This window comes from Nannobrachium achirus (genome assembly GCF_963921795.1).
Source record: "Nannobrachium achirus genome assembly, chromosome: 11".
NCBI classification, from domain to species: Eukaryota; Metazoa; Chordata; class Actinopteri; order Myctophiformes; family Myctophidae; genus Nannobrachium; species Nannobrachium achirus.
In genome coordinates this window covers 60,615,034-60,639,763 of record NC_137820.1, presented here as the reverse complement: position 1 = coordinate 60,639,763, position 24,730 = coordinate 60,615,034, and the positions used below count along the sequence as shown (strand labels likewise).

At 42.3% G+C, this 24,730-nt stretch overlaps 1 protein-coding gene across 1 annotated transcript; it reads left to right on the top strand.

Moving 5' to 3' along the window:
- Positions 1-69: 69 nt before the first annotated feature.
- Positions 70-19,133, top strand: ca5a (carbonic anhydrase Va). Its single transcript, XM_080737760.1, has 7 exons — positions 70-605; positions 6,043-6,240; positions 8,807-8,925; positions 12,387-12,482; positions 12,955-13,017; positions 14,092-14,250; positions 14,479-19,133. Exons 1-7 carry the CDS (start codon positions 452-454, stop codon positions 14,647-14,649), a joined length of 960 nt encoding a protein of 319 aa, XP_080593886.1. The 5' UTR covers positions 70-451; the 3' UTR covers positions 14,650-19,133.
- The last annotated feature ends 5,597 nt before the right edge of the window (positions 19,134-24,730 follow it).

Sequence of the window (24,730 nt, the reverse complement as noted above, 5' to 3'; positions counted from 1 at the left end):
TTCGCCATGTGGCGAAGGCAGGCGACCCCCACCCCTCTCTCCGTTCCACTCGCCCCTCCGGCCATCATGCCGTATGGCCGCCTGTCTTCTCCTCCTACTGCCTCATATATTTGCTGCCTTGCCTTTTGAGGGCACGTCTGAACAGATCTATCACTGACTTTAGCCTAATGCGGAACCGGTTGAACGGGTTGTGCATGTGCTTTTTGAATGTTTGTCTATAACCGCGCTATAACGAATCGCGGTGTGCCAACTGCCAAGAGAGAAGAGTCAGATATTTTTCTCCTAGTACTGTCTCTACTCAACCACTCCTTGCTTGGTGGAAACAAGTTGTGAATTCGACGGGTTGCTCGTAAAAAGGAAAAATACCCCACCCGGCCAGCGATCAGGACCCGCGACGGGACTTTGAACAGCTGCTTTCCTCGGGGCTTGCATTCCTCTGATCGACAACACCATGGTGACATTGTTGTCGTCTATCGTCAGACCTCTGTCTCGGCAGCTTCATCGGCAGCTCGTCAGACATGGAGGAGCCCGGGGGAGTCAGCGCTTCATCCCCGTCAGACGATGCAACCTCACGGCGTGTTCCAGCAAATATGTGCTGTCACAGAGTAAGTATAGACATTGTTTTTGGAGTCACAGCGGCAGGTTTTGTTTAAATATAGCAGCCAGGTGATGCTTGCATTACATGTTGACACTGACAGCCATGAATAGGATGCGCCCATAGCTCTGGTCTGGTCCATAGGAGTTCTCCTTAACCGATGATCCCGGCAGGAAAGGCTGCGCACCTCTTGTCGTCTGTAGTAAATAATAATAAATATAGTTTCGCTACTCACCAAAACAAATACGACTTTATGGAGTTGAAAGCCTACTTTCCTTAGTGGCAACACTCTGAGCCCCCCACCGCACGCCTAAAATACACTTTTTAGCAAAAAAGGAAAATATTTCACCGGAAGGCAAAATCTGGTCAATGGAATCTTCTATTGTCAAGATCTGCAGAGGGCGCTGTGGAGTAGCTAAAACTTCCGGTGAATTATTTTATTTTCTGGACACAAACTGCACAAAGTGTATTTTAAACGTGAGGTGGGGGGGCTCGGAGTGTTGCCACTAAGGAAAGTAGGCTTTCATCATCTTAGAACCGTATTTGTTTTGGTGAGTAGCGAAAGTGTATTTTTAATTTTTTACTACAGACGAGAGGCTGAGCCGCCTGTGCTGCCACTGCTGTGAGCGTAAGGGCTCATCGGTGGCATAGCGTTAGTTGAGGAGAACTCCTTCAGAGCTAGTATGCCCATATTTCCACCATACATCGTAACATTTTATTATTATTTCTATATAAATGTAAGTCATTGGTTTCGTTTTTGCTCGGTAAATTTTTTTAGGCTGTTTTTTTGTTTTTCTTGTCAAAGCATGCCTGAAGAGCACTGCAAGCGCAGGACTGGATTTCTGTGCATCACTGGATTGGGGTCATGTTTTTCTTTATCGACCGCCTCAATGTTGGCTACAATGTTATAATAAACAAGTAACAACAACAATCCTTCTGGCCAGTTCCAGGACCAGGCTTTAGACGTAGTTTATAGATGTGAGGATAAGGATTGATCCTTCAATATTGCACAGTTCCATTACGAAATAGTTTTTGAATACAACTATTTTCTTGTTTTTGTGTCTCCCGCGGGTCTCTAATCTTATCCCCGAGGTATGTTTACAAATTGAGACGATCGTGTTGTTGTTGTTTGATTAATTAATTAATTAATCAGCGGCATGTAGAAAGGAACATCACATGTAGTTTAGGCTTATGCATGTTGTATGCTTTATAGCTACATAAAATATGATTAATTTAAAAATAGAATCACATTTCCAAGACCAAGGAGAAGATGGAAGAGCATGGGTCTTACATGGGGTCTGGGACTCCCAGAGGGTCCTCGAAGGTACTACAGGTGGCTGCCAATGTTTTTGTTTGATAGGAACAGCGCACGCACGCGCGCACGCATGCACGCACGCAGGCACCATAGGCAGGCACACGCAGGCAGGCAGGCAGGCACGCACGCACGCACACACACACACACACACACACACACACACACACACACACACACACACACACACACACACACACACACTTTTCTAAATGTCTCAAAATACACATTACTTTTGCACAACACTGATATAACGCTGTCAGACGAATCTATGAAATCACCTAAGCTGCAGCATCACTTGGAGGCAACCCAGGCACTTTCCACTATCAATATTCTTTTTAAAGTGTAAAGTTGTCAAATATGTCCTTAATTTCTTTGTATATTAAAGTTGTACCATGTAACTTTTTTTATAAAACAAATCTTAAAATTGTCCTAACTGTTAAATCGCTAAAGTTTTAGAACACCCACTCCGTTATTTTCAGCTTCTGAAGCCTTCTCTTTATATGTTTTCTTCTTAGCAGTGACAGGGGCGGGATTTCGCGCCAAAATGACGTAATCTGCATCATCTGTATACGTTGTGTATACGTTGCCCAATCACATCGCCGATCATGCACACATGGTACACTACCGGCCAATCACAGCTTATCTGCTCTGGTCTCCAGGAAGCGCCTCCGCTTGGCTACAGTGTTTACCATGGTGAAGGATTTTAACCTCTTAATCCACAAATCCTGGCCAGAAAATTACGTTCTACCCCTCCACGGATTACTATCGGTCGCGGTGGTTTGCTGGCGCCGCTCCGGTGGTCCGCGGCGGTGGTCCGCGACGACTCCGGCCGAAAAACGGCCGAAAAAAGCAATACCGCTACTGACCACTAGTTGAGCAACTTACACAGTATAGCTTTAAGGCTATGTGTCATATCTGCCATGTGCAACTTCAAAGCCTACAAGCCAAACAGTAATGTAATTGTCAACGACAAAAACACAATTAAATCATTATTTGAGTGACAATTAATCGTCATGTAAAATATCATAATCGTGACAGCCCTACAGATCTCAACAAACATTGATGTGCCAGTGAGCTAGCTTTAAAAGCCTCTTATCAAGTTGCATGGAAGGCTTTACAGTTTACAGTTTAGGCATTTAGCAGACGCTCTTAATCCAGAGCGACTTACAGTAAGCAAGGTAATACATCAATACATCAACATCAATTGCATGAAATATCTTTTCAAAAGATATGTAGTGCAGGTCCCTGCTTCGTGTCTCTCTCTCTCTCTCTCTCTCTCTCTCTCTCTCTCTCTCTCTCTATCTCTCTCTCTCTCTCTCTCTCTCTCTCTCTCTCTCTCTCAGCTAAGGGGATATATTATAGGCCTGAAAAACATGGAAGACCCCTAGTTTCTATTTCATTCTACTGCTCATCCAATCCTACATTGCCTGCTTTATCAGACTGAAACTGTGTGGAACGCAAGGGAGACGGTCCACTCAGAGAGTGGGCAGGGTCTATGGTCTGGATCCAGGCTAACATTATCTGTCACAAGGGCAGGCACAGCTTTAACACCACAAACCAAACACACACGCACACGCACACGCACACACACACACACACACACACACACACACACACACACACACACACACACACACACACACACACACACACACACACACACACACACACACACCAATATTTTAGTCTTGTTCCTCATCTTCTGCCAGCTCGAGCCGCACATAGGGCCTGTTTTAAGTGGAGAACAGTTAAGGACCCAGAACACTTTTATGTTCAACAAAGACAACAAATCTGAGTTCATATTTAACTTTAACAAGACTTTTAAAGTGCTGTTTAACCAGCACTCTAAGAAAGTATTTTTTTTTCTTTGCTCACACAAACCTCTGTCTTGAATAGACCTGTCTGTCCACATAATCTATAGTCTACTACACTGTTTGTCAAGAGTCACAGACCAATTTATTTTATGTTTGTTTTATTTTTTCCAGTGATTTGTAAAGTGCTTTCGATTACATTTACATTTTTTGCAGACTCCTGGAGGTCCCCAGTTTGATCATCACTTGTTTACCCAACAGTATGCTATCCTCTCTGAGACACTATTATTCTGTCCACTCTTTACAAAACACTCACAGGGAAGAGATATTTCCATTAACAAATAAACCTAAACTATTCCAATGGAAGGTCTATTAATTGCCGTTAAAACAACCTTCTATTTCACGCATTTTCTTTGATACAAACTTCTGGCTTCAGATGTTCTGTGTCTCTTATTTTCATAAAACGTTTATTGCGACCTCTCACACAGTCCTCTGGTAAAGAGCTACCGTACACATTTCATTTTCTGGGGCACACCACCAGTTGCTGAACCATAATAGTGTGTTGGCCACATAATTGCAGGGTTCCCACACATTTTTACCAATTAATTTCCAAAACTTTTACAAAACTTTTCCAGAATATTTAACCCAATTTCCAGGACTATATAACAATAATTCAGCTCAATAACAAGTCGCTTACTCCTATGCGCAATGCCAAAAGACAGGTAGTGTATGCCAGTGGTTCACAACCTTTTCAGGCCGTGACCCCCGAAATAATCATGTTTTAACTGGGGACCCAGCACCCTGACGAGCACTAAGAGTTGAGCAATTTTGTATAACACGGTTCAATTGTGAAAATAGCAGATCTAAATGCTGACAGCGCCTCACGTTGCGAGGCGTTGTGAGCAACATGTAGATCGGCTATTTTCACAATTTCTTCCTCCTTGACAATTTGGCCCATGTTTAATTTGTCATTTCAGAGGTATTAACAAAATCAATAACCAAAGACAATGCATAGCTATTTTTTCCAGGACCTTCCATGACCCTTGATAAATTCTAAAACTTTTCCAGTACTGAAAAAATATTTTTCTAATTTCAAAATAATTTCCAGGAATTTCATGACCGTGGGAACCCTGTGCAATGTCCCCTGTTCAATTCTGCCTGGAGACACGTGTTGGCCTTTCTCAATTTCCTGTCTCCCCAAACTGTCCTGTCTAAAATATTTTAATAATAAAAATCCGGGAAGAAAGAATTCCACAAGGAGCAGAGCCCTATAGTTGTGATTACACTGTTGTCTTGTGAATTTCAAAAGTTAACAAAGGCCAATCTTGTGGAGGACATTTATCCAGTCACTTATTCTGAGTTTCTAAGCACTTATTGTGTGTTGGCCGTTGGCCCTAGAAACACAGAGCCAGCCAGACAACTCCCTGCGGAGGAGTCAGTGAAATCTGAAGAGGATCGGACCCCAGTCAGACCTGTTCACTATACTGGATGAATAGAGCAGACAAACAACTAGTATACTGCACTGCACTTGAAAGCAACTATTCGACAGAGAGTCAACTTTTTTCCTTTGATTTAGTTTTTTTCCCCCCAGGAAGTAAAATGTTTAAAACTAAAATGAGAACTGAGAGAAAAACAACTGTGTAAAATATTTATATATTTTCTTCTAGATATAATTTTTACGATTTCTTTTTTTGATTGTGGGTGCATTTTACAAGATTCAAATAACAAGAACGAGACAAGTAATTAGAAAGCAGGCCAGAAGACAACTGTTGCTCTGTGTCAGTTGTTTGAATGACCAGGCATGGTTTCTGACCACCACCACCCCCCCACCCCCCCAAATACAGAGATTGTGCCAGGACATTCCACGTGTCACTCTTTAAAGCCAGCCCACATCTTTCTCTATTTTGCCATTTCCTTTTCGGAAGGAAAAAAAAGAGGACCAAAAGGAAATATTATTACTCACTGGCTGTTCATTTTCTTTCATTTCCTTTCAAACGGGCTCAAGGAAGGAGAAGGGACGTGTGTGTGTGTCTCTCTGGGCTTCTGTTAGCAGTGTCAAGTGTTTTGAGACTTAGACGTCATCTATAAAAGGTGACTTTCTCGTTTTGTTTTGCTTTATTTTCCAAAATGGACTGTATACACATGCAGAAGCCAGCTGAGAACAACATGAAGAGTAGGTGTCAGCATTTTTACTTATTTTTTTGTGAAGACGGCACTGACTCAGCTGTTGGTTTAATCTTCTCTTCATCTGTTCTGCTCTGTGTTTTTCCCTTTGCCCTCTCTCTTTTCCGCTTCTTAATTTTCACTCCTCTCTCCTCCAGTGCATCCGATGTGGCAGGAACCTTTGGCAGTGCCAGGGGGTGACCGTCAGTCTCCTATTGACATCGTGGTGCGAAAGAGCGTCTTCGACCCAGAACTGAAGCCTCTCGTTGCTGACTATGACCCGAAGACCTGCCAGCAGATCTGGAACAATGGCTATTCCTTCCTGGTGGAGTATCATGACACCACAGACCAATCCAGTAAGTCATGTGTTTATATGGTACTGTGCTGTGGTACTGTGAGTTTGAAGGTTGTTCCATGTTGAATTAAACTTTTGTTTAGGGGAGGTCAGCTTTTTCAAAGGGATATTGAGCAAGAGGATATTGTGACTTGTGAGCAAGCACATTTCATACATTTCAGAAACTGCAGTTTTGTAAGGATGATTATATTATCATCACTCTCTGTCAGAAACCTTGTATCGCCATACTTATGTAAATGAATGGATTACCTCACCCTTGACAGCTCAAGCTTACAATGTGTCAAGCTTACAAGTGTTGTTCAAGTCACACTGTGTAAAATGAAAAGAGTAGACTTAAATAACACAAGGAACCGGTTAACAAGAAGAATGAGTTCCTTTTACGGAGCATGAAGAAAGAAGGGTAGTGGAAATGGTGAAACAAAATCATATGATTGAATGGCGTTTCAACTTTCAAGCCAGCTCAACTTTCTTTGAAGCACGTGTCAGTTTGTAGCTTGATGCCGCTGCTTCCATTGAAAATGACCTATAGCCTGTTGCTTTGTTCTCCACTAGTGAAGCAGCATTTTCTTTTCTAAATGCCTCTTTAGCAAATAAGCAATTGTAGACAGCTGGGAACTTGGACTGAGTTAACAAGGGAAGTGAAAAGTATTTCATTCCCTTACACTTTGAGCTGAAGTTTATAAGTTAATGCTTTTCACATGAATAGCCTAAATCTTGATATGTGTTCATTTCATATGTGTATTACTAAATCCCTCTTGGTAATTCTCTCACCTCCAAATTCACCCCTGAACTGGAGGGAAGTATATGCAATCAGTGTAGAGCCACTGGTATATTTGCCACTATTTGACTTTTTGCTGATAACGGTATCGGTAAAGGGGAACAGACAGCGCGTCAAAACTCATTAATATCAATGAACCTACCCACACCGGCGGCGGCAGACGTTCACACCTCGCCTGCCGCTCCCATACGCCACTGTTCTATTTCCAGGCGTTGCCACGCTGTGAAAAATGTCAATGAAAAATGTCTGCAGCCGGTGTGTATTCCCCTTAATTATGTTACCACTGTGTCAATCTTGAACGTTTTCAAAAGTTTTCAAAAATACCAGATCTCCAAGCTCACAAGACCGACGTAGACTGGCAATTATTGAAAATGCTCAAATAGTTCTTTTTGGTTTATGTATTTTTTTATTTTTTTATTTTACTTTTTTCTAATCAAAATCTTATGTTATTATAACTAATATAACTAATAAAATCATGTTTTGAAATTGATTAGAACATTTGCACCCAGGCTAAATATCATAAGTCAAAACATGGTAATCAGTGGTCTAAGACTCTCCAAAATTTAGATTGGCATCAGACCCAAAAATCTGTCATCGGTCGGCTCTAAATAAGTCTTAAGCTGGTTGACAAATACCCCAGCAGCCACGTGCCACGTGGAAGTGGTGACTGTCATGTGACTTGCATGCTTTATGTGACCTCAAGCTGTATTTTAGAATGTCAGTCAAATTATAGAATGCAGGCATAGTCATTGGGCTGCTGTAAAATACTTGGTTTCCTCACTTGACATTCCTTGTCATTACTTAAATTATAGATTTTATTATGTAGACGTTTATGAACTTTGCAAATCTGAATGATTGGTGTTCAGATTGATGTTGAGAACTGAGGGAATTTTGCCACAGATTGTGGTTTTAAACTTTACAGAACAACCAACACAACTCTAATCTGTGGTAGATACAATGCTATCATCAGATATCTATTTTTATTTTTGCCAGACCCAGGGGGTCGGCCTACAAAAGGCTTTGTCGGTCTGTCGGTCGGTCGGTCGGTCCCTCTTTTCCTCAGTGTGCCTGTGTTTGCCTCTGACTGCTCATCTGCCCCTCCCTTCCCTTGCTCGGCTGATTGCCTTGAGTGCCGTCACCTGTACAGGACCAGCTGAGTTGAGTTGGCTGACGAGCTGCTGACACTATAAATTCCTCAGCCCATCTACAAGCTCAGAAACATTTCCAGCTGCTCAGCCTATACAATCCTGTGTGTTCATGTGTTAGTTCAGTGCCATACTAGTGAAAACAGCCGATCTACAAGCTCTTGCTATTAAGTGTTGAAAATGTTCCGCCCCAACTCTGTCAGAGTTCCCCTTAAATTTGTTAACAATACAGGCTCTCCTGATGAGCGCAACCTTTGTTTCGTCAATAGCCCTGTGCAGGCTCTAATGGCTTTCACATCCACTAAGGAATACTACAGGTCAAAGGAGAGAGGCCAGACTAAGATTGATCCACCCCCCCCCCCCTTCCTTGCATTCTGATTTTCATTGCGGGTCTGGCAGAACCAGGTGACCTGGTCTAGTTTTTATCTGTCAGTGTTTTATTGGGCTGACAGAACTGTTTTCAGAAATGTTCAGCCTTTGGTTAGTATACTTTAAAATGCAGCCATCCCTAATGTAATTATATATGCTTACAGGAACTGTTGTGACATTAATCTTTCCATTTAACAGAATTTGAAACAGTCATCCCTTTTTAGATGATTCATGTAGTTGTTTCCATTCTGTTTTCTTCCTCCTTCCTGGTGCAGCGCTGAAAGGGGGCCCCCTGGAGGACAAATACAGGCTGTGTCAGTTCCACTTCCACTGGGGTGAAAGTAATGCCTGGGGTTCAGAGCACACCGTGGACAAGAGGCTTTTCCCCGCAGAGGTAGGATATTAGCTTTTCAATAGTCATAGCAGAGTAATGGCAATCGAAATGCTTAAAAATAGGTTGTTCTTACTTGGGAAATGTTGGATTTGTGATGTTAATAGACAACAGAGTTCTTGCATCTAAGAAACTGACAGATTTTTGCCAGAACCCAGCTTGATTACGATGGATTTGTCTCATTTGTAATAACCAAAACACATGATGCAACAACAATGTACAGAGGATCTCCAGTCTCCACTATCTGCTGAACCTTGCCATGTTAGTATGAGTATACAGCATTATACACCAGTAAGACTCCCTAATCGGGAGATAAGCGACCGTTGGTCTCCACAAATAGGCCAAAAGTTTGTTTTACCAATTATTACACTCTATGTGAACATTTACATCAACAAATCCCAAGTACTATGCAGAACGACCCATTTCAAGTTTTTAATGTACAACAATATTTAGAAAATAGGTCTACAAGCTGACAGTCCTCGTCCCTTATATTCCCATAGGTTATATGGAGATCTCAGTGTTTGTCAGTCCTTGTTCATTTATGCCCATATATGGACATCTCTATATCTACTGTAACAGTCCTTGTCCCTTTATGCCCATATATGGAGATCTCTTAACTGTAAGTCCTTGTCCCTTTTATGCCCATATATGGATATTCCTGATGTCATCAGTATATGAACATATATGGGCTTTCTGATATGCCCATATATGGAGATCTCTTAACTGTAAGCCCTTGTCCCTTTTATGCCCATATATGGATATCCCTGATGTCATCCGTATATGCCCATATATGGGCTTTCTAATATGCCCATATATGGAGATCTCTGTATCTCCATATATGGGTATAAAAGGATATTTCAGGTCTGACATCAGGTTTGTTTATATTGGGTTGCTAGGTTTGACATCACAAACTCTATGGGCCATCTGACCTAGAAATCTATATTTGGGCATAGATGACTCATCGTGACCTCATCACACGTCGACCGCACGTGTGACGTGCGGTCGACCGCACGTGTGACCGACGGACGGCCGGTGGAGGTTTTCATACTAAACTGCGACCTTACGGTCGCAATAATGAGCTACAGTACATAGGCCCACAAAGGTTGCACTCGGCAGACATTGAATCCCTGTAGCGCGCTATGCACTGAGGTGGTAGACATGGATAACAGCCAAGTAAGTAGTGCACATGGTTGTTTGTTACGTGTGTCTCTGTCAGGCATGTTAATGGAAAGTTCAGCACTTCAGAGGACAGGCAATGCAGACGGACAGACAGGTAGACAGACAGACAGAATGTGCTTGCTTGTGAGTAAAGCATGCACACTCTACCTGAGGCCATTATTTTAAATGCATTTTCAATCGGTTTCAAAGTCTGTATTATTTTCTTTCTTCTATTGCATACATCCACAGACATGGGATATATTTGTTGTGTGATTCTTGGTGCGTGACACCAGTGCGCAACTAAGTATGAATCACGCTTAATATGACATACTGTAACGTGACATTGCCTGAGTTTATGCAAACGTCACCGTCTTTACCGTAGGTCCCACTCCCACCCCCATCTTCCATGGAACACGGAAACACTATTTTCATGTACTGTTTCTTGGAACATGGAAACTCTATTTTCATGTACTGTTCCATTCACTTCAGCTCCATTGCATAACAAGCAGTTACAGTGTGTGTGTGTGTGTGTGTGTGTGTGTGTGTGTGTGTGTGTGTGTGTGTGTGCCCACGTGTGAGCCCAGCCCATATTCGGGGTGAATGATGGGAATGTGCCCAAGTCATGGTTCACATCTCTCAACACACTCGGGTGTCATGTATTGTGGAAAGAGGATCACATTACAGTCCAACTGGCTGATGACATTGTTCTGTCTGTTCAGTGCTGGAGTGCTTGCATGTGTGTATTTGCAAGCATGTCATTTTGTATGTGTGTGGCTTTGTGACTGTTCACAAGATTTTTATTGATATAACAATGATATAATCTAGACCTCATTGTCCTTAGGAGGACAATGAGGTGTCAGTCATCATAGCCAGACTGTGCCTGATTTAGTTATATTAAGCCAGTATTAATCCTTTTTCAGCAAAGTAAAGTACCGTAAATAGTAAAGTACACCTGTGGCTGGGTACAGTCATTTATGTGCGTGCGTGCATGCGTGCGTGTCTACCAATAGGACAGTGTTGTAGAATTCAACAAGCTTGACCCTGCCGTGCCTGTCGTTTCCATTTATGCTGGCACCAAATATTTCTTATGGTGTTGGTAACTCACATTAAGCATACAACATCAACATCTAGAATCCAAATTCTGGGGTCACATGCTTGTAGGTCTCTGACTGTAAAATGATAGCAGTCAGGATACAATCAGCTTGTCTCAAATTCCAGGGTTATATGAGTTCCTATCTCCTCCTGAGTGGACCTATGATCCCAACAGAGGGAAATAAGATCTGTCTGTTGGTGTTAGTGCTGCCTGTCAGGCTAATATATTAGGCATGTGGTTTGTTTAGGGTCTGTTGGGATTGGTGGGTGTTTTCAGACTGTAATGAAGAAAGGAAGACATAGGAAATGATTTTAGAAATACATTTGTTTGGCAGTAGATACATAATCCATAAACACATACATTTGACTGGTGACATTGTTGTATTTTGTTAGCTGTTGTTGGAATGGAAGTCAATGGGGCACTGATCAGCAATCCTTTACCAAATTGGAGTCATAGTCAGACGACTAATGTCACAGGCCACATGAAGTCCAAGATCCATTCCACATTGGAGTCACATGTTTCCCAAGTGGATCCCGAGATCGACATGATTCGATTTTTGTTGTTTACCACGTTCACGGGATTGACGGGAAACAATCTATAAGCCAGGGCAGGAATTTCATGGAGGCCATGAAGGCCATGGCCGCCGTTGCCCCTCAGCTTGGCCTTGCGCCCCTCAGCTTGGCCTTGCGCCCCTCAAACCGATGGCATGCCACTGTGGCCTTAATGCCCCAGCTGACTGTACCACTTTCTCCTCTGTCTCTGTCTTGTCAATATGTAGACAGACAGTAGACACCGTTGTCTCTTTCTTTTCATGTAGACACCAGTGTCTTTTGTTGAGATTCTGAAATCTTAACTCCCCAGAGTCCCCGTCTTTAAACCAATCCAGTGTCTTTGATTGGTGCAGGGTTGAGCATGGATCAGATTGTAAATACCATCTATTTCACTGCATCCATTAGGTTATCATCCCTAACCCTTAAATTCAACAAATTCTTTCAATTCTTTTCAATAGACTAAAATCTTGTTATATCTGATGGCCTTCCTGCACTGGCATTTGTCCTTTTTGCCCTAAAAAATGGACAACACCAAAGGCCAAGTGGCCTTGCCCCTAAAATGACTAAATTCCAGGCCTGGACGTGATGCACACACATGAATACCTGTTTAGTCTCTCATATTACATTAATGGATTGTTTGTATGTACTCTGTGTGTTCCCAGCTCCATCTGGTGCATTGGAACTCAGACAAGTACAGTCTGTTTGAGGAAGCAGTGATGGAGAACAACGGGCTGGCTGTTATAGGGGTTTTCCTCAAGGTAAGCACAGTGCACACGTACACAGGTAAGCACTAAGCAGATGCTGAGACTATTATGGTTTCATTGGCTTTGGGTTAAGTCAATAGCTTTAGTTTCATTTTATCACATAATCTTTGCTCAGGTGATTATTGCAAATGAGAAACAGTGTGGATGGGCCTGATTTATGCTTAGTTACATGCTATGTAAGCTCACAACGCAGTTGTGAGCTTAAATCAACAAATTGTTGTATGGTGTGTCCATGGCAAACCCTTGTCAGCTTGTTAATAATACTTAATTGGCATGTGTCTGTGCTTGCTATAAGCAACATTGTATTAAGACTACAGTAATTTACAAAATGTGTGAAACAAAATGTAATGATGTATGATGATGAATTAAGGTTCTTTGTATGGAAGAGTGAAGTTCATTGCATATGTGCTGTGTACAACATTACGCTAATACTGTACTCTATGTGTGGTTTTTGATCCTTCTTTAGGTAGGAAAGAGACACGAGGGACTTCAAAAGCTAGTGGACGCCCTGCCTGCAGTTAGACACAAGGTCAGAACACACATGCACACACTGCCCCACAGGCCCACACGTACAAGTTCCATTTTTAGGCAGTGTGCTGCAGAAGAACACTCTGAACATAGATAGATGTGCATAGATAGCAAATGACCTTAGCAAGACCCTGAGAGAGCACAGAATTGAGATTGTGAAATAGAGTACGGGAGATGAAGAGCAAAAACTAAATTGTGAAATACCATTAGGATGTTAGTTGAGTTAACAGTCTGTCCTTCCTGTTGATCGAAATCTTATCTTTCTGTCCTTATAAGCTTATTTCTAAACCCACTTGATAACGTTTTCATTTCTTTTTTATTACCAAGATAAGTATTTAGGTTGGCAAGAAGTGTTATCCTAATGTGACACGTGGACGTGTGGTGATGTTGTTTTTCCCCATTTCACCTCACCACACCTTGGCATGCAGTGGCTCAGGAGGTAGAATGGCCGTCTGGGAACTGGAAGGTTCCTGGTTCGATCCCCAGCTCCTTCTGGTTTCATGTCTATGGGGCTTTTAAGCCGTGACATCATTTTGTAGGCAGAGGAGAACTCTGCCCCCAGAGCATTTTCTGTCCCTCGCTATTTCAACAGATCCGAGACAAAAATAACGTCTAAAGTATAATTCTAACACTTTCCTTTCAACAACAAAGAGAAGGAAAATGTGTAAATAGTAAAAATAGTAAAAAGATTCACGGAAACTGGGGGCAGAAATTCTACTCTGCCTACAAAATGATGTCATACTTAACAGTATTCTTGAGCAAGAAAGACACTGCTCCCGATGAGCAGGTTGGTGCCTTGCCTGTTATCAACAACGTAGTTCCTGTTCCCCTGTTGCCTATACCAACATTGATGATCACCGGAAAAGATAACCTGTGTGTGTGTGTGTGTGTGTGTGTGTGTGTGTGTGTGTGTGTGTGTGTGTGTGTGTGTGTGTGTGTGTGTGTGTGTGTGTGTGTGTGTGTGTGTGTGTGTGTGTGTGTGTGTGTGTGTGTGTGTGTGTGTGTGTGTGTGTGTGTGTGTGTGTGTGTGTGTGTGTGTGTGTGTGTGTGTGTGTGTGTGTGTGTCTACCAATAGGACAGTGTTGTAGAATTCAACAAGTTTGACCCTGCCTGTCTGTTGCCCACCAACATCAATGACTACTGGACATATCATGGCTCTCTAACCACACCCCCTCTGACAGAGGCTGTCACTTGGATCGTTATGAAGCAGCACATAGAAGTCAGCCATGACCAGGTGTGTTAACTGTTACTTTGTAGCACTTCATTGTTTTCTTGGTAATCTTATTTACTTGACCGCTTACCCGGTTGTTGGTTGACTAGAACGTGTGCCACTTTGTAAGTCTCTCTGCATAAGAGCATCTGCTAGATGCCTACATTGTCAAAGTGATAAAGTGACAGGTTTGTCATTTTGAATAGCCTATAACTTGGCGTCTCTCGATCCGCCACGTCTGTTGTCCTTCAGCTGGCGGTGTTCCGGAGCCTTCTGTTCACCTCAGCAGAGGAGGAGGTGCAGCAGAGCATGGTCAACAACTTCCGGGTGCAGCAGCCTCTGTGTGGACGCCCCATCCGCTCCTCCTTCACCCCCTTCCTGCAAGGGACACCACCTGCTGAGGGGGACCAGCACACCCACTGAGGCTGGTGGACAGACAGACAGACTCACACTCCTTACCAATAGTACACACCCCCTGGGAGGTCCCAGCACTCAGGGGTGAACAAAGTCTTAATTCTTGACACTTTGTCCATCTGCCCGGCTGTCTTTTGTCACTGTTGCTGTGGAAACCGTGGTATGTGTCTGTGGCATTAGGAACATTACCAGTACGTTAGCAACAACACTGTGTTGCTATGCCACTTTAAAACATCGGTACTTCTACAAAAGGAAAACATTATAAGATAATTTAACCAACCAGGGAAGATGACGATTGTGGTGGTGGTGGTTGCTGCTGTGGGGAGATGGGACAGTAATATATTTTAAGCATTTTGTCAATTTGACAATATTTATTAAGCTCTTATTTTTACAGAATGCAGCTACGATGTACAGGTGTTTCAAACTGCACAGGATAAAAGCGCCTTCTGCTGGCCGTAGTCACTATTACAACAGTGGCTGTGATTTACATATTATAAGGAGGTAGGGGGTGAAGAGCTCTCACATGTTTACTCCTCACTGCCCATGAGATTTTAAGTGGACTGATAGATAGAGTGAATATATAATATATAGTGTACTTTTTTATCATTGCCTTCATCAATAATCTACTAATCTAGGTAAATAGAAAGTACGTGTCTATAATCTGTTAACAAGACATTGTTTTCATAGTTTACTTAGTGGAATAGAATGTAGAATGTACTGTACAGTTGAGTGGTTTAAACCTTGTCTGCCACTGTGGAAATAATCAGTTATTGACCACAGCTGGTAGGCAACTTTACAGTTTTACAGGATTTAAACATCCAAATGCTTAGGCTACTCTAAAGATTTAAAGGAACTCTGCTCTAGTAATGTCTACTATTAGACAAAAACTGTCTAAACCCTGGTTTCTTTGCACAAACATGCCAGGTTGCAGTAGCTCACACCTTTATTTTAGCAATGTTGAATTCATTGATCCGTTCTCTTCCATGACTCAGTTTTACAGCAGAGTAGGTACCATAACCACAGTGCCTTTAGTGTTCTCATTTCACTGCCTTGGGCCAAGTTTCCAAAATGCATATTAACATGGAAAGCATCCCTATTCCACTATGATATGAGTATAGTAGAAGGCTTTTGACCACTCGAACAGTGCTACCATTATATTATTGGTAAGCATGTTCATCGCTGTTGAAATAGGTGGTGCTACTACTAGAAGAAATCACTTTGGGCATTAGTCAAGTGGGGTTTATGTACTGGAATACAAAAAGAGTGGGCTGGCCACAAAACACAGGACTAATCAAAATATCTTTCTTTGAGTCTGAATTGATTTTAAAAAGCGATAATGAACTGCCTGTTTCCTACATTATTTTTGAAATAATGTCAAAACGCACAACAGATCTCTACCAAGAGTGATTTTGACACATCCATATGAGGGATGGAAGTAGAAGTTGATAAAACAGGCTGTATACAGTACGGGACCAATCAACAACTAGCTCATTATCTGTCAACTCAAAGCACACCTGTACAAAGTTGGAGAGCATCCATAGCCTTTAAATTAAAATCTGGACCTTGTAAAGTAAGAAAGATCAATCATAACCATGTTTATTTTCTTTGTCATATACGTATGTATTGTATATAGATAGAGTATTTTCAGGAAACCTTTTTGTTATAAATATAAATATAATTGTTTTCTCAATGTAGCTAACTACTAGCTATACTATATAATGTTAACATTATCAAATGCAATAATTTGCAACCTTGCATCATGCAATACTCTGAAACCTTGTAATGCAACCTATTTGACCTATACATCACAACCACAACAACCACAAGTTGTTACTGTGCTTGGTTGGGTGTGCCTTATTCAACACAACAACAGAGAAAGAGAAACACGCAGAGAGAGATCATAAAGTAGAAAGAGAGCGAAGCTCAAAGAGAGTGACAAGTAGAAGAGAGGTGAGGCGAACTGCTCTGGAGCTTTGATGTTAACTGGGCTTGGCTGAGTATGAGTACGGCGGGAGAGACAGAGAAAGAATTAGTGTAATTCGGTTGGGTTTGTGATCTGTGGAGTCAAAGAGGACGAGGTTACGGCTGTCGTTATGAAATGTCAGTGACAATGCCTCTGTTTGAACCTCTGTTCTGCAGTGCAGCCCCTCCAAATGAAAGAGCCACTTATCCTTTAGTTCAGGGGTTTTCAAAGTGGGTGACGGGGCACCCTGGGGTTCCGCGACGGCAGTCCAGGGGTGCCGCAAGATCATTTGATAATACATAGAATTTATTTGGACACTTGAAAAAATATTTAGTATCATTTTAAACTTGAAGTACAAAGTTATTTTCAGTCAGTTCTAACCAAAATGGCTATTATCTCAACGTTTTCAACATAATCACTAAAATATCGTCACTGTCGCGCAGAAACCTCGTATCTCCAAGTTTCAAATGTGTACAACTTTTGGTAAAGCAAAATCATCATACAAGACTGTCGCACAAAACTAGTAAAAACGCCTCGCATCGCGAGGCGTTGTGTGCTTGTAGATCTGCTGTTTTCACTAGTTTAGTACATTTTATAGATGATAAATACAAAACGAACGGTTTTGGACACACAAGGTTTCCACCCGACAACGCTATAAATATAAGGTGCTGGGAGTGAAAACTATAATGTAGGGGTGCCTCGGATCGTCGGATGAAGAAAATATTTATAGGGGTGCCCTGAGCCAAAACAGTTTGGGAACCCCTGCTTTAGTTCACTGTTGCCCCTCACAGAAAACATGAAACAAAGACTATATACACACTAAAACCCCTGCAGTCCCTGCCACGCACATACTCATAGCCTCTGCCAACCCCCCCGTTCAGCTCTCTGCAGTGGTTCCTCCTCTATAGGCAAGCCTTTTGCCTCATAGCTGAGGCCTAGTGTGAGGCCATGCATTGAAAACACTATGCTAACTGAACATGTATGAAAGCAAGGTTGCTGTAGTGTAGATGCTAACGTTGGTTTTGCTGACATGATGATAATTCATTCTGAAGGCTTTAGACACACTAGATAAACTATGAAGGGGCCTAGAGGGAAAAGGCGGGAAGTTTGAGAACAGTTGTTGAAGTACGATTATTTTTCTTCATATTTGCATTTTCTTCACATTGTGCATTTTAAGCCTATGCTTTGGGAATGTTAATCATGTACATTTTTTTAATGATACTGTTCATCAGTAACCTCATATGAGATACTGGTAGTTTGCTGTTTTTGACGGATTTGGTGTTTTGTGTGTCATAGAAACTTGGTGGCAAGGGACCCAATATTGCCTTCCCATTGTACAGGAATATTTCATTGATTTATTACACATGTATGCACTATTATCTTCTTTTTTTTATCATGTATTACAGCTTATTTTAATGATGTTTTCTTTCATTCAATACATTGTATTGTTTTGCCATAATACAATCCCTAATATAATTGCAGTTTTTAACTGTTATCCTCTGCCATGAGCACTTAAAGCTAGAGCAAGATCATATGACATTATAGCTGACATTCAATTGACTTCCTCCAGATTATGTACACAAGAATGAGCTGCTGACAATGAAAAATCTCTTGTTATAAAGAACATAATCTCTATGCACCAGGGGGAGCTGAAGTGAACATCTCCCTGTCATGTTGCATCTTTGGTGGGAGCCTATCCTATCTTATGTTATGTTGTGTTGTTAAAGTGTACCTTTCCATACAGTGTAATCTCACACAGAGTCAAACATCCATTTTTTAAAACATCCTGCTCCCCCCCCTTTATGTTTTAGCAGGTGTTCTCCACGCTTGTGGAATGTGTAGTTGTGTATGCTGTACACTATGTTGTATGTAGAACATACGCTTGCTGTTTATTTGCTCAACGGGCAGCTGACATTCCTGCCTTATGGGGCTTTTTGAGGCCCTTTCTCATCCCAACATGCCTTGCTCCACCCGGGTGACTTCTCATTGGACCAGTCCAGCTGTGTATCTAGGAAGTGTTTTGCTCCCTCAGATCCGATCTCTCTGGGGGAATGCTGTAAACCAGGGGTCTTCAAGGGCCAAGGACCCCTTAGTTGAGAGAGAGATGAAGCAGGGACGGTACAATCATCAGTGTATTCTGAATTCATGTCAGTTTGTGTTTTCAGATATTTAACCACTTGAACCGTCAATACTTGACCTTTCAACCTGTACTTAGTCTGCTCTTTTTTCCCTCAATACCAAACCTCTTTGCCAAAAATAACCGATCTACAAGCTCACAACGCCTCGCAGTGCGAGGCGTTGTGAGCTTGTAGATCAACTATTTTTGGGAAAGTGGTTAATATAAAAAGGGAGAAAAAAAGTTTCTATCACACAAAGATTTGGAGGACCCACTGTAGTAACTCTGAGGACCCCCCTAGGGGTCCAGGACCCCCTGTTGAAGACCCCTGCTGTAACAACCAATGTGCACATTGACCAGGCGACATGGATGTACAGAAAAAGAATATTATCATAGTTCTTTATGATATATATATGAATATAACGTATAATAAAAAGTAATTTGAGAGTATACAGTATGTCTCTGAATGCTTTTGCTTATTGAGTTTCCCGCATGTGGAGAAGGAAATTCTACTGTGTTCAAGTGATACAAAAGGAGGAAACTAGCACGAGATAAGGACATGGTATTAGTAACAATTATGCAACATGATTCAATTTTCATTAAACAACGTGGACATGAAAAGGATTAAAGGTGCAATAGGGTGTCAGAAATACAGTAAAAAAATTAAAAACATGTATTTATTGATTTTCAAATTGAGAAAGTATTTGTACAAATAGGGATCTCTTTGTTTTCCTCCCCCCATCCCAAACACACACACACACACACATGGCAGTGTAAGAAATCATTTTTTTTAAGGGATAACAATTTACAGAAACATACAAATACAGTAAAATTGCTGAGGAGAAGGCGAGCATGACGAGAACATAAAGCTCATGATGCTAGTTTCTTTGCAACCACGATTGGCAAAATCAGAAGCGACTTTTGAAAATGATCTGTTGTTGTGAGTGGTGGCAGCCCATTCGTGGTGGATATGTAACACAAAGCTACCAAGATAAGATGTTCAGCACACAATATAAAAGAGCTGTGTGTGCGTGAGTGTGTGTGTTTCTAACAGGCCTCATTTGCGGATAAATGTTGGACAAACTAGTTAACTGGAGACATACAATTATGTCTAATTGGAAACAAAATTACCATCTCCAATTAGATTTTATTGCAGTTTCATAAGTTTAGGGTTAGACATGTACGGTATTTGTTAGGGTTATGGTTGGATCGGTTATGGTTAGGGTTAATGTAAACGAAAGTCAAAGTAATGTCCCTAAAAGTCTGTACGACATTGTGTGCACACCCATGCACAGATTGAAAAAGGTGGAGTTGTACAAAATGTCCCAGATATCTTGGGAATACATAGGTCCCCATTGTTGTACTAACGGACCCACCACAACCAAATCCAGGACGGAACAGAGTTGAAAATAAAGCCCCCTTGCTCACTGATCTCTGTGCATCCCTCCCTCCCCCCACTGATACCTTTGAAGCCTCTTGAGGGGATGTTTGGGGGCCCCACCAAAGTTCCTGGGGGCCCGTGGGTGGAGTGTTTACACTATTTTACTCACTGTTGCTCAGGCCTGGTTTGAGTTGGATCTCCAATTGATTCAAACCAAAGAACGGTAGTTTCAAACAGATTTCTAGGTGCTGTTTATTGTCCTTGCCTGTAGGGGAGAGACGTCTGGGCCTGGATGGACAAACCATTCAGTCTCAAGAGTTTCCCCTGATTGTAGTCTGAACCGTCTGAATGGAGACCATCTGCTTTGAAATTCTCTCTCTCTCTCTCTCTCTCTCTCTCTCTGGGTGTGTGTGTGTGTGTGTGTGTGTGTGTGTGTGTGTGTGTGTGTGTGTGTGTGTGTGTGTGTGTGTGTGTGTGTGTGTGTGTGCGTGTGTTTTAAAGGTGTTCGTATCTAGATGGTAGCAACGTGCAGTCACATTCTTGTCCTCAAGGCTTTCCTCAACATTGTGTATAAGAACAAAAATAAGACAACACAATGAATCTGTACAATCTGTAAGCACTCAGGGGAAATCTCTTTCGACAACGCAACATTTCGACAACTGAGCGTCGGCAGGATAGCGCCTCACCCAACGGAGGTTAGGGTTAGGGTTTGGGTTAGGTTTGGTTGTCGAAAAGATGACATGTAGAAACAGCGACACGCTCCCAAGCACTCAATGCTGTTGTCCATAACCAAAAATCCTTTCCTCCCTGAACAGTTGACTTCTTGTAGATTACAGATGCAGGTTTCTTTTCTTGCACACAGAGGGAGCGCAAGGTCTGGTTGCCAAGACATCAAGTCAGATGCAGAGTTAAGGCAGTCTGTGACTTAAAGAATAAAGCGTTATTGTAACCAAACACTGTATGGTAGAATATGTTATACAATATAACTACCACCTCTGCAGTGGTTGGCTGCTCTTCCATTAAGACATTTAGACTGGAAATTGAGACAGCGTCACAGGCAAAAAAACATGATTTCATTGACTGTCATTGCGACCGTAGGTCGCACTTACTACAGAAAGCTCCACCAGGTGTCCGTGCGTCCGTCAGTCAGTCCGTCACACGTCACACGTCACACTTTTGCCCTGCTCATATCTCCGCAACCGTTGCCCCGATCCATGCCAGATTTTGCACACACACTCCTTGCCTGCCAAACTACAACCTCCAAGGACCCCCGGAGCTCCAGGGACCCCCAGGTCCCTGGGGGACCCCCAGATGTAAAAAATGACCAAATGTGCAAAAATGACCAAATGACCACCCCAACGGAGCTGCTCACGGGGAATTCCCGGGGACCACCGACTCCTTGTGCTCCAGAACGGATGCAAAAGTGGTGCCGCCCCCAGTGGAGGACCCCCTGCCACTGCAGCGCACATAAAATGCCCTAACTTGGCCTAGGAGCCACCGGGAGAGCCGGGCCCGGTACCTATTCGTCCGCCTCGGCGGCGCGGAGACCCCACCCCTCATTTCTCACATGGCCCTCTTCTAGCGCCACCATGAGGCCGATTCTTGCAAAACACATTTTTGGACACTGCTCCTCCAATTTTTGCCCTAAAATCACTCAACTCGGTACACAGTATGTCTACACTCATGTCATCAACATGGATCCGTCCACATTTTTTGGGGACACTGCTCCCTACTCTTTGTGTATACATGTGACCTACGGTCGCTTATCTCCCGATTAGGGAGTCTTACTGGTGGTATTAGTCTGTGTTAGACCAAAGTAGCAGTTAGACCAATGTAAATAGTTGATGTACAAGCTCACAATGCATAAGACTGGCACTTTTAAGATGGCTGACAGTGAAGTTTGCAGCACACTGACCTGCATTATCTGACCTTCGAATAATGCAGGACAAGGCTGATGAAAAGACAAGACGCAAAGAACCCCTTCAGTTCACATAACACAGAGGCCCTTCTCTTCTGAACTCCCAGTCATTTTGTCTACTTCCATCCCTCTCCTCTTTCCACTCATCATCCTCCTCTCCATGTTTTCTCCTTCCTCTTTTCATGTTTGTGTTCAGTGGCCTGAGGAACAATTCTATTCTAATATATGTTTGTTGTATCCAGATGGGTGAGAGACTGACGACAGAACGGATGCTCCCCAGAGTTTCAAAGGGCTGATGTCTCCCACGACCACGTTGGATTGTTGCTGTTTACAGCATTCTGTCTCAGATCTGAAAATTAAGCTTCTTCAGCACAAATCCTTCACCACACACCAGAGCTGATGGTGAAATACTGTAGTCATTTGGACTAGTTTCAGAAATCTATTCAATTGTGGCTATGGTTTCGATCACTTAAGACATTATGAGAACTATGGAATGTATCTGAGGTTTTCATTGATTTATAGTCCATCATCTGGCTTTGTTTTTGTAATAGGATTTGGTACATCGAACACAGACAAGAATGCAACCAGAGGAAATGCTAAGTAATTAGTTGTCAAGTTTTTCCCACAGATATTTCCCCCCATCCCAGGAAAACCACCTATTTATGGCCCAATATAGGATTGCTTCTGAGTAAAATGAAAAATTGTTCCTGTCAAGATTTTATTCTATAGTAAAATAATTCTTCATTGAAAATGAATGAATACAGAGCACTTCTGCAAACTTTGGAAGCCAATCTTAGCGTATCAGGATGGAATATTAAAAATCTAAAAGACTGCATTGTGTTAGAATGATGTTTGGGCTAAATCTGATAGTAGTAATATAAAAAATCACACTCGTGTGAACTGAGCGGTGGTGTGTGTGTGTGTGTGTGTGTGTGTGTGTGTGTGTGTGTGTGTGTGTGTGTGTGTGTGTGTGTGTGCAACAGCGCCCCTCCCTTAACATGTGTGGTCAGAAAAGGTTACTGCAGGAGTGCAGGCTACGGACACGGAGACAAACAGACAGACAGACAGACAGACAGACAAACAGACAAACAGACAAACAGACAGACAGACAGACAGACCCACACACACGGCCACGTATAGGAGCGTTGTGACCACCGCTCAAAAAAACCGCTCTTTTGCATATAACAGGCAGATCTGAACAATTTAGGGCAGAGGTTCTGCCATGACATCCAGGGAGTGAGTGTGCATATAGTTTTGCTGCGACCGGCCCAACAGTGCCGGAGATTAGCTGGTCACAGACAGACGGACACACGGACGGACAGACAGACAGACAGAGTGCAAAACATAGTCTCTGGAGACAATTAATAGTATCCCTTTGGCACATACCGCATATAGTATCTACGTACATCTCAGGGAATTGGACTATGTCTTTTCTTTGGTATGCTATTTGGTTCCTTGACAAAAGTCATAATCAATCAGCATCTACGGTATATTATCACCCAGATGTGCACCTGTTATCATAGGAGTCTAGCTATCCCTGTCAATAATGCTAATAATCTGTGTATTTATTGTATAATCCTGTTATGGCACCAGATATTATTATCTAACCTTAAGGTGCCTCACACGGAAAACTCAAACTCTGGCATGTGTTTCTGTGTAGATCCCTGTTGATGGGGTCTGGTCTCCACCCAGCTTCCCTGCTGAGTCTGGCATACAGAGATGACCTCTCTTAACTCGCACTCAGTACTGCTGTGGAGAGATGAGAAGGGAGGCAACTAAATTAGAAGAGAGAGCGTAGAAAATGGAAATTGAGAGGGATGATTGAGGGGGAAGAAAAGTAGAAAGTAGAAAGCTGGCCAGCTGGGGGAAATTTGGAAATGTGTGGATTTGAGATACTAAAAAAAGGAGCCTAGATGTGTTCTAGGGTGGAGTTTAAGGATCAAACTAACTAATTTGTTTGTGGAGGTCTGACGCTTGTTTTTAAGAGTGCTTCTACAAAATTGGATATTCTCTGAGATAGTTTTTGATTGACATTTGAGATAACTTTGCCAATCTCTCTCTAGACTAGTTTGTAGTCTAATATACAGCCTAAGTGAGTAAGTCTTCATGGGCTATAACTCTACCACCACTCTGAACCCATGGGATTTATTTCGTTTTACATTAAAAGAGTATCGCCAAGATGAAAAGACAACTTATTGTGCCATTACCAGATGTAGATTTTTGTCTACCTCCGATTTATCATGGTGAGCATGGGAATTTATAGCTTTATTCTTTTGTTTTATCTTGCATTTGGATATTACCCATTCTGCAGTTATTGCACACTTGACCAACCTGGAAGGAAGTCCCTTCCTGAAGTTTCTTCATTTTCTGTTCCCACCAAGGGTTTTTCCTTGGGAGTTATTCCTCGTTATTTAGGGCCTGCGGTTAGGGTGTAGTTTCCTATGTAGGTACAGTATGTAAAGCCCTGAGACTGTAACAGTGATTTACACATGAACCCTAGCGTTTCTATTAGCGGAAATAACCCATTGGCTATTTTTGGCGAATAGATTTGGTATAGAGGGGGGAAAAGCAATGGACCAAATACAGACCCATGGGGGACCCTAGTCAACTAAGTATATAGGGTTAAGTGGTTAAGGCTATGCAATTAAACTTGAGTTGTGTCGAGTTGTGAGTTTTAGGACAATACATGCCTTGTCTAACGGACCGGTGTTG

Coding starts and splice junctions, on each gene's coding strand:
- ca5a (XM_080737760.1), top strand. CDS start 452: ATGGTGACATTGTTGTCGTCTATCGTCAGACCTCTGTCTCGGCAGCTT. Junction 6,241..8,806: donor TGACACCACAGACCAATCCA/GTAAGTCATGTG, acceptor TTCCTGGTGCAG/CGCTGAAAGGGGGCCCCCTG. Junction 8,926..12,386: donor AGAGGCTTTTCCCCGCAGAG/GTAGGATATTAG, acceptor GTGTGTTCCCAG/CTCCATCTGGTGCATTGGAA.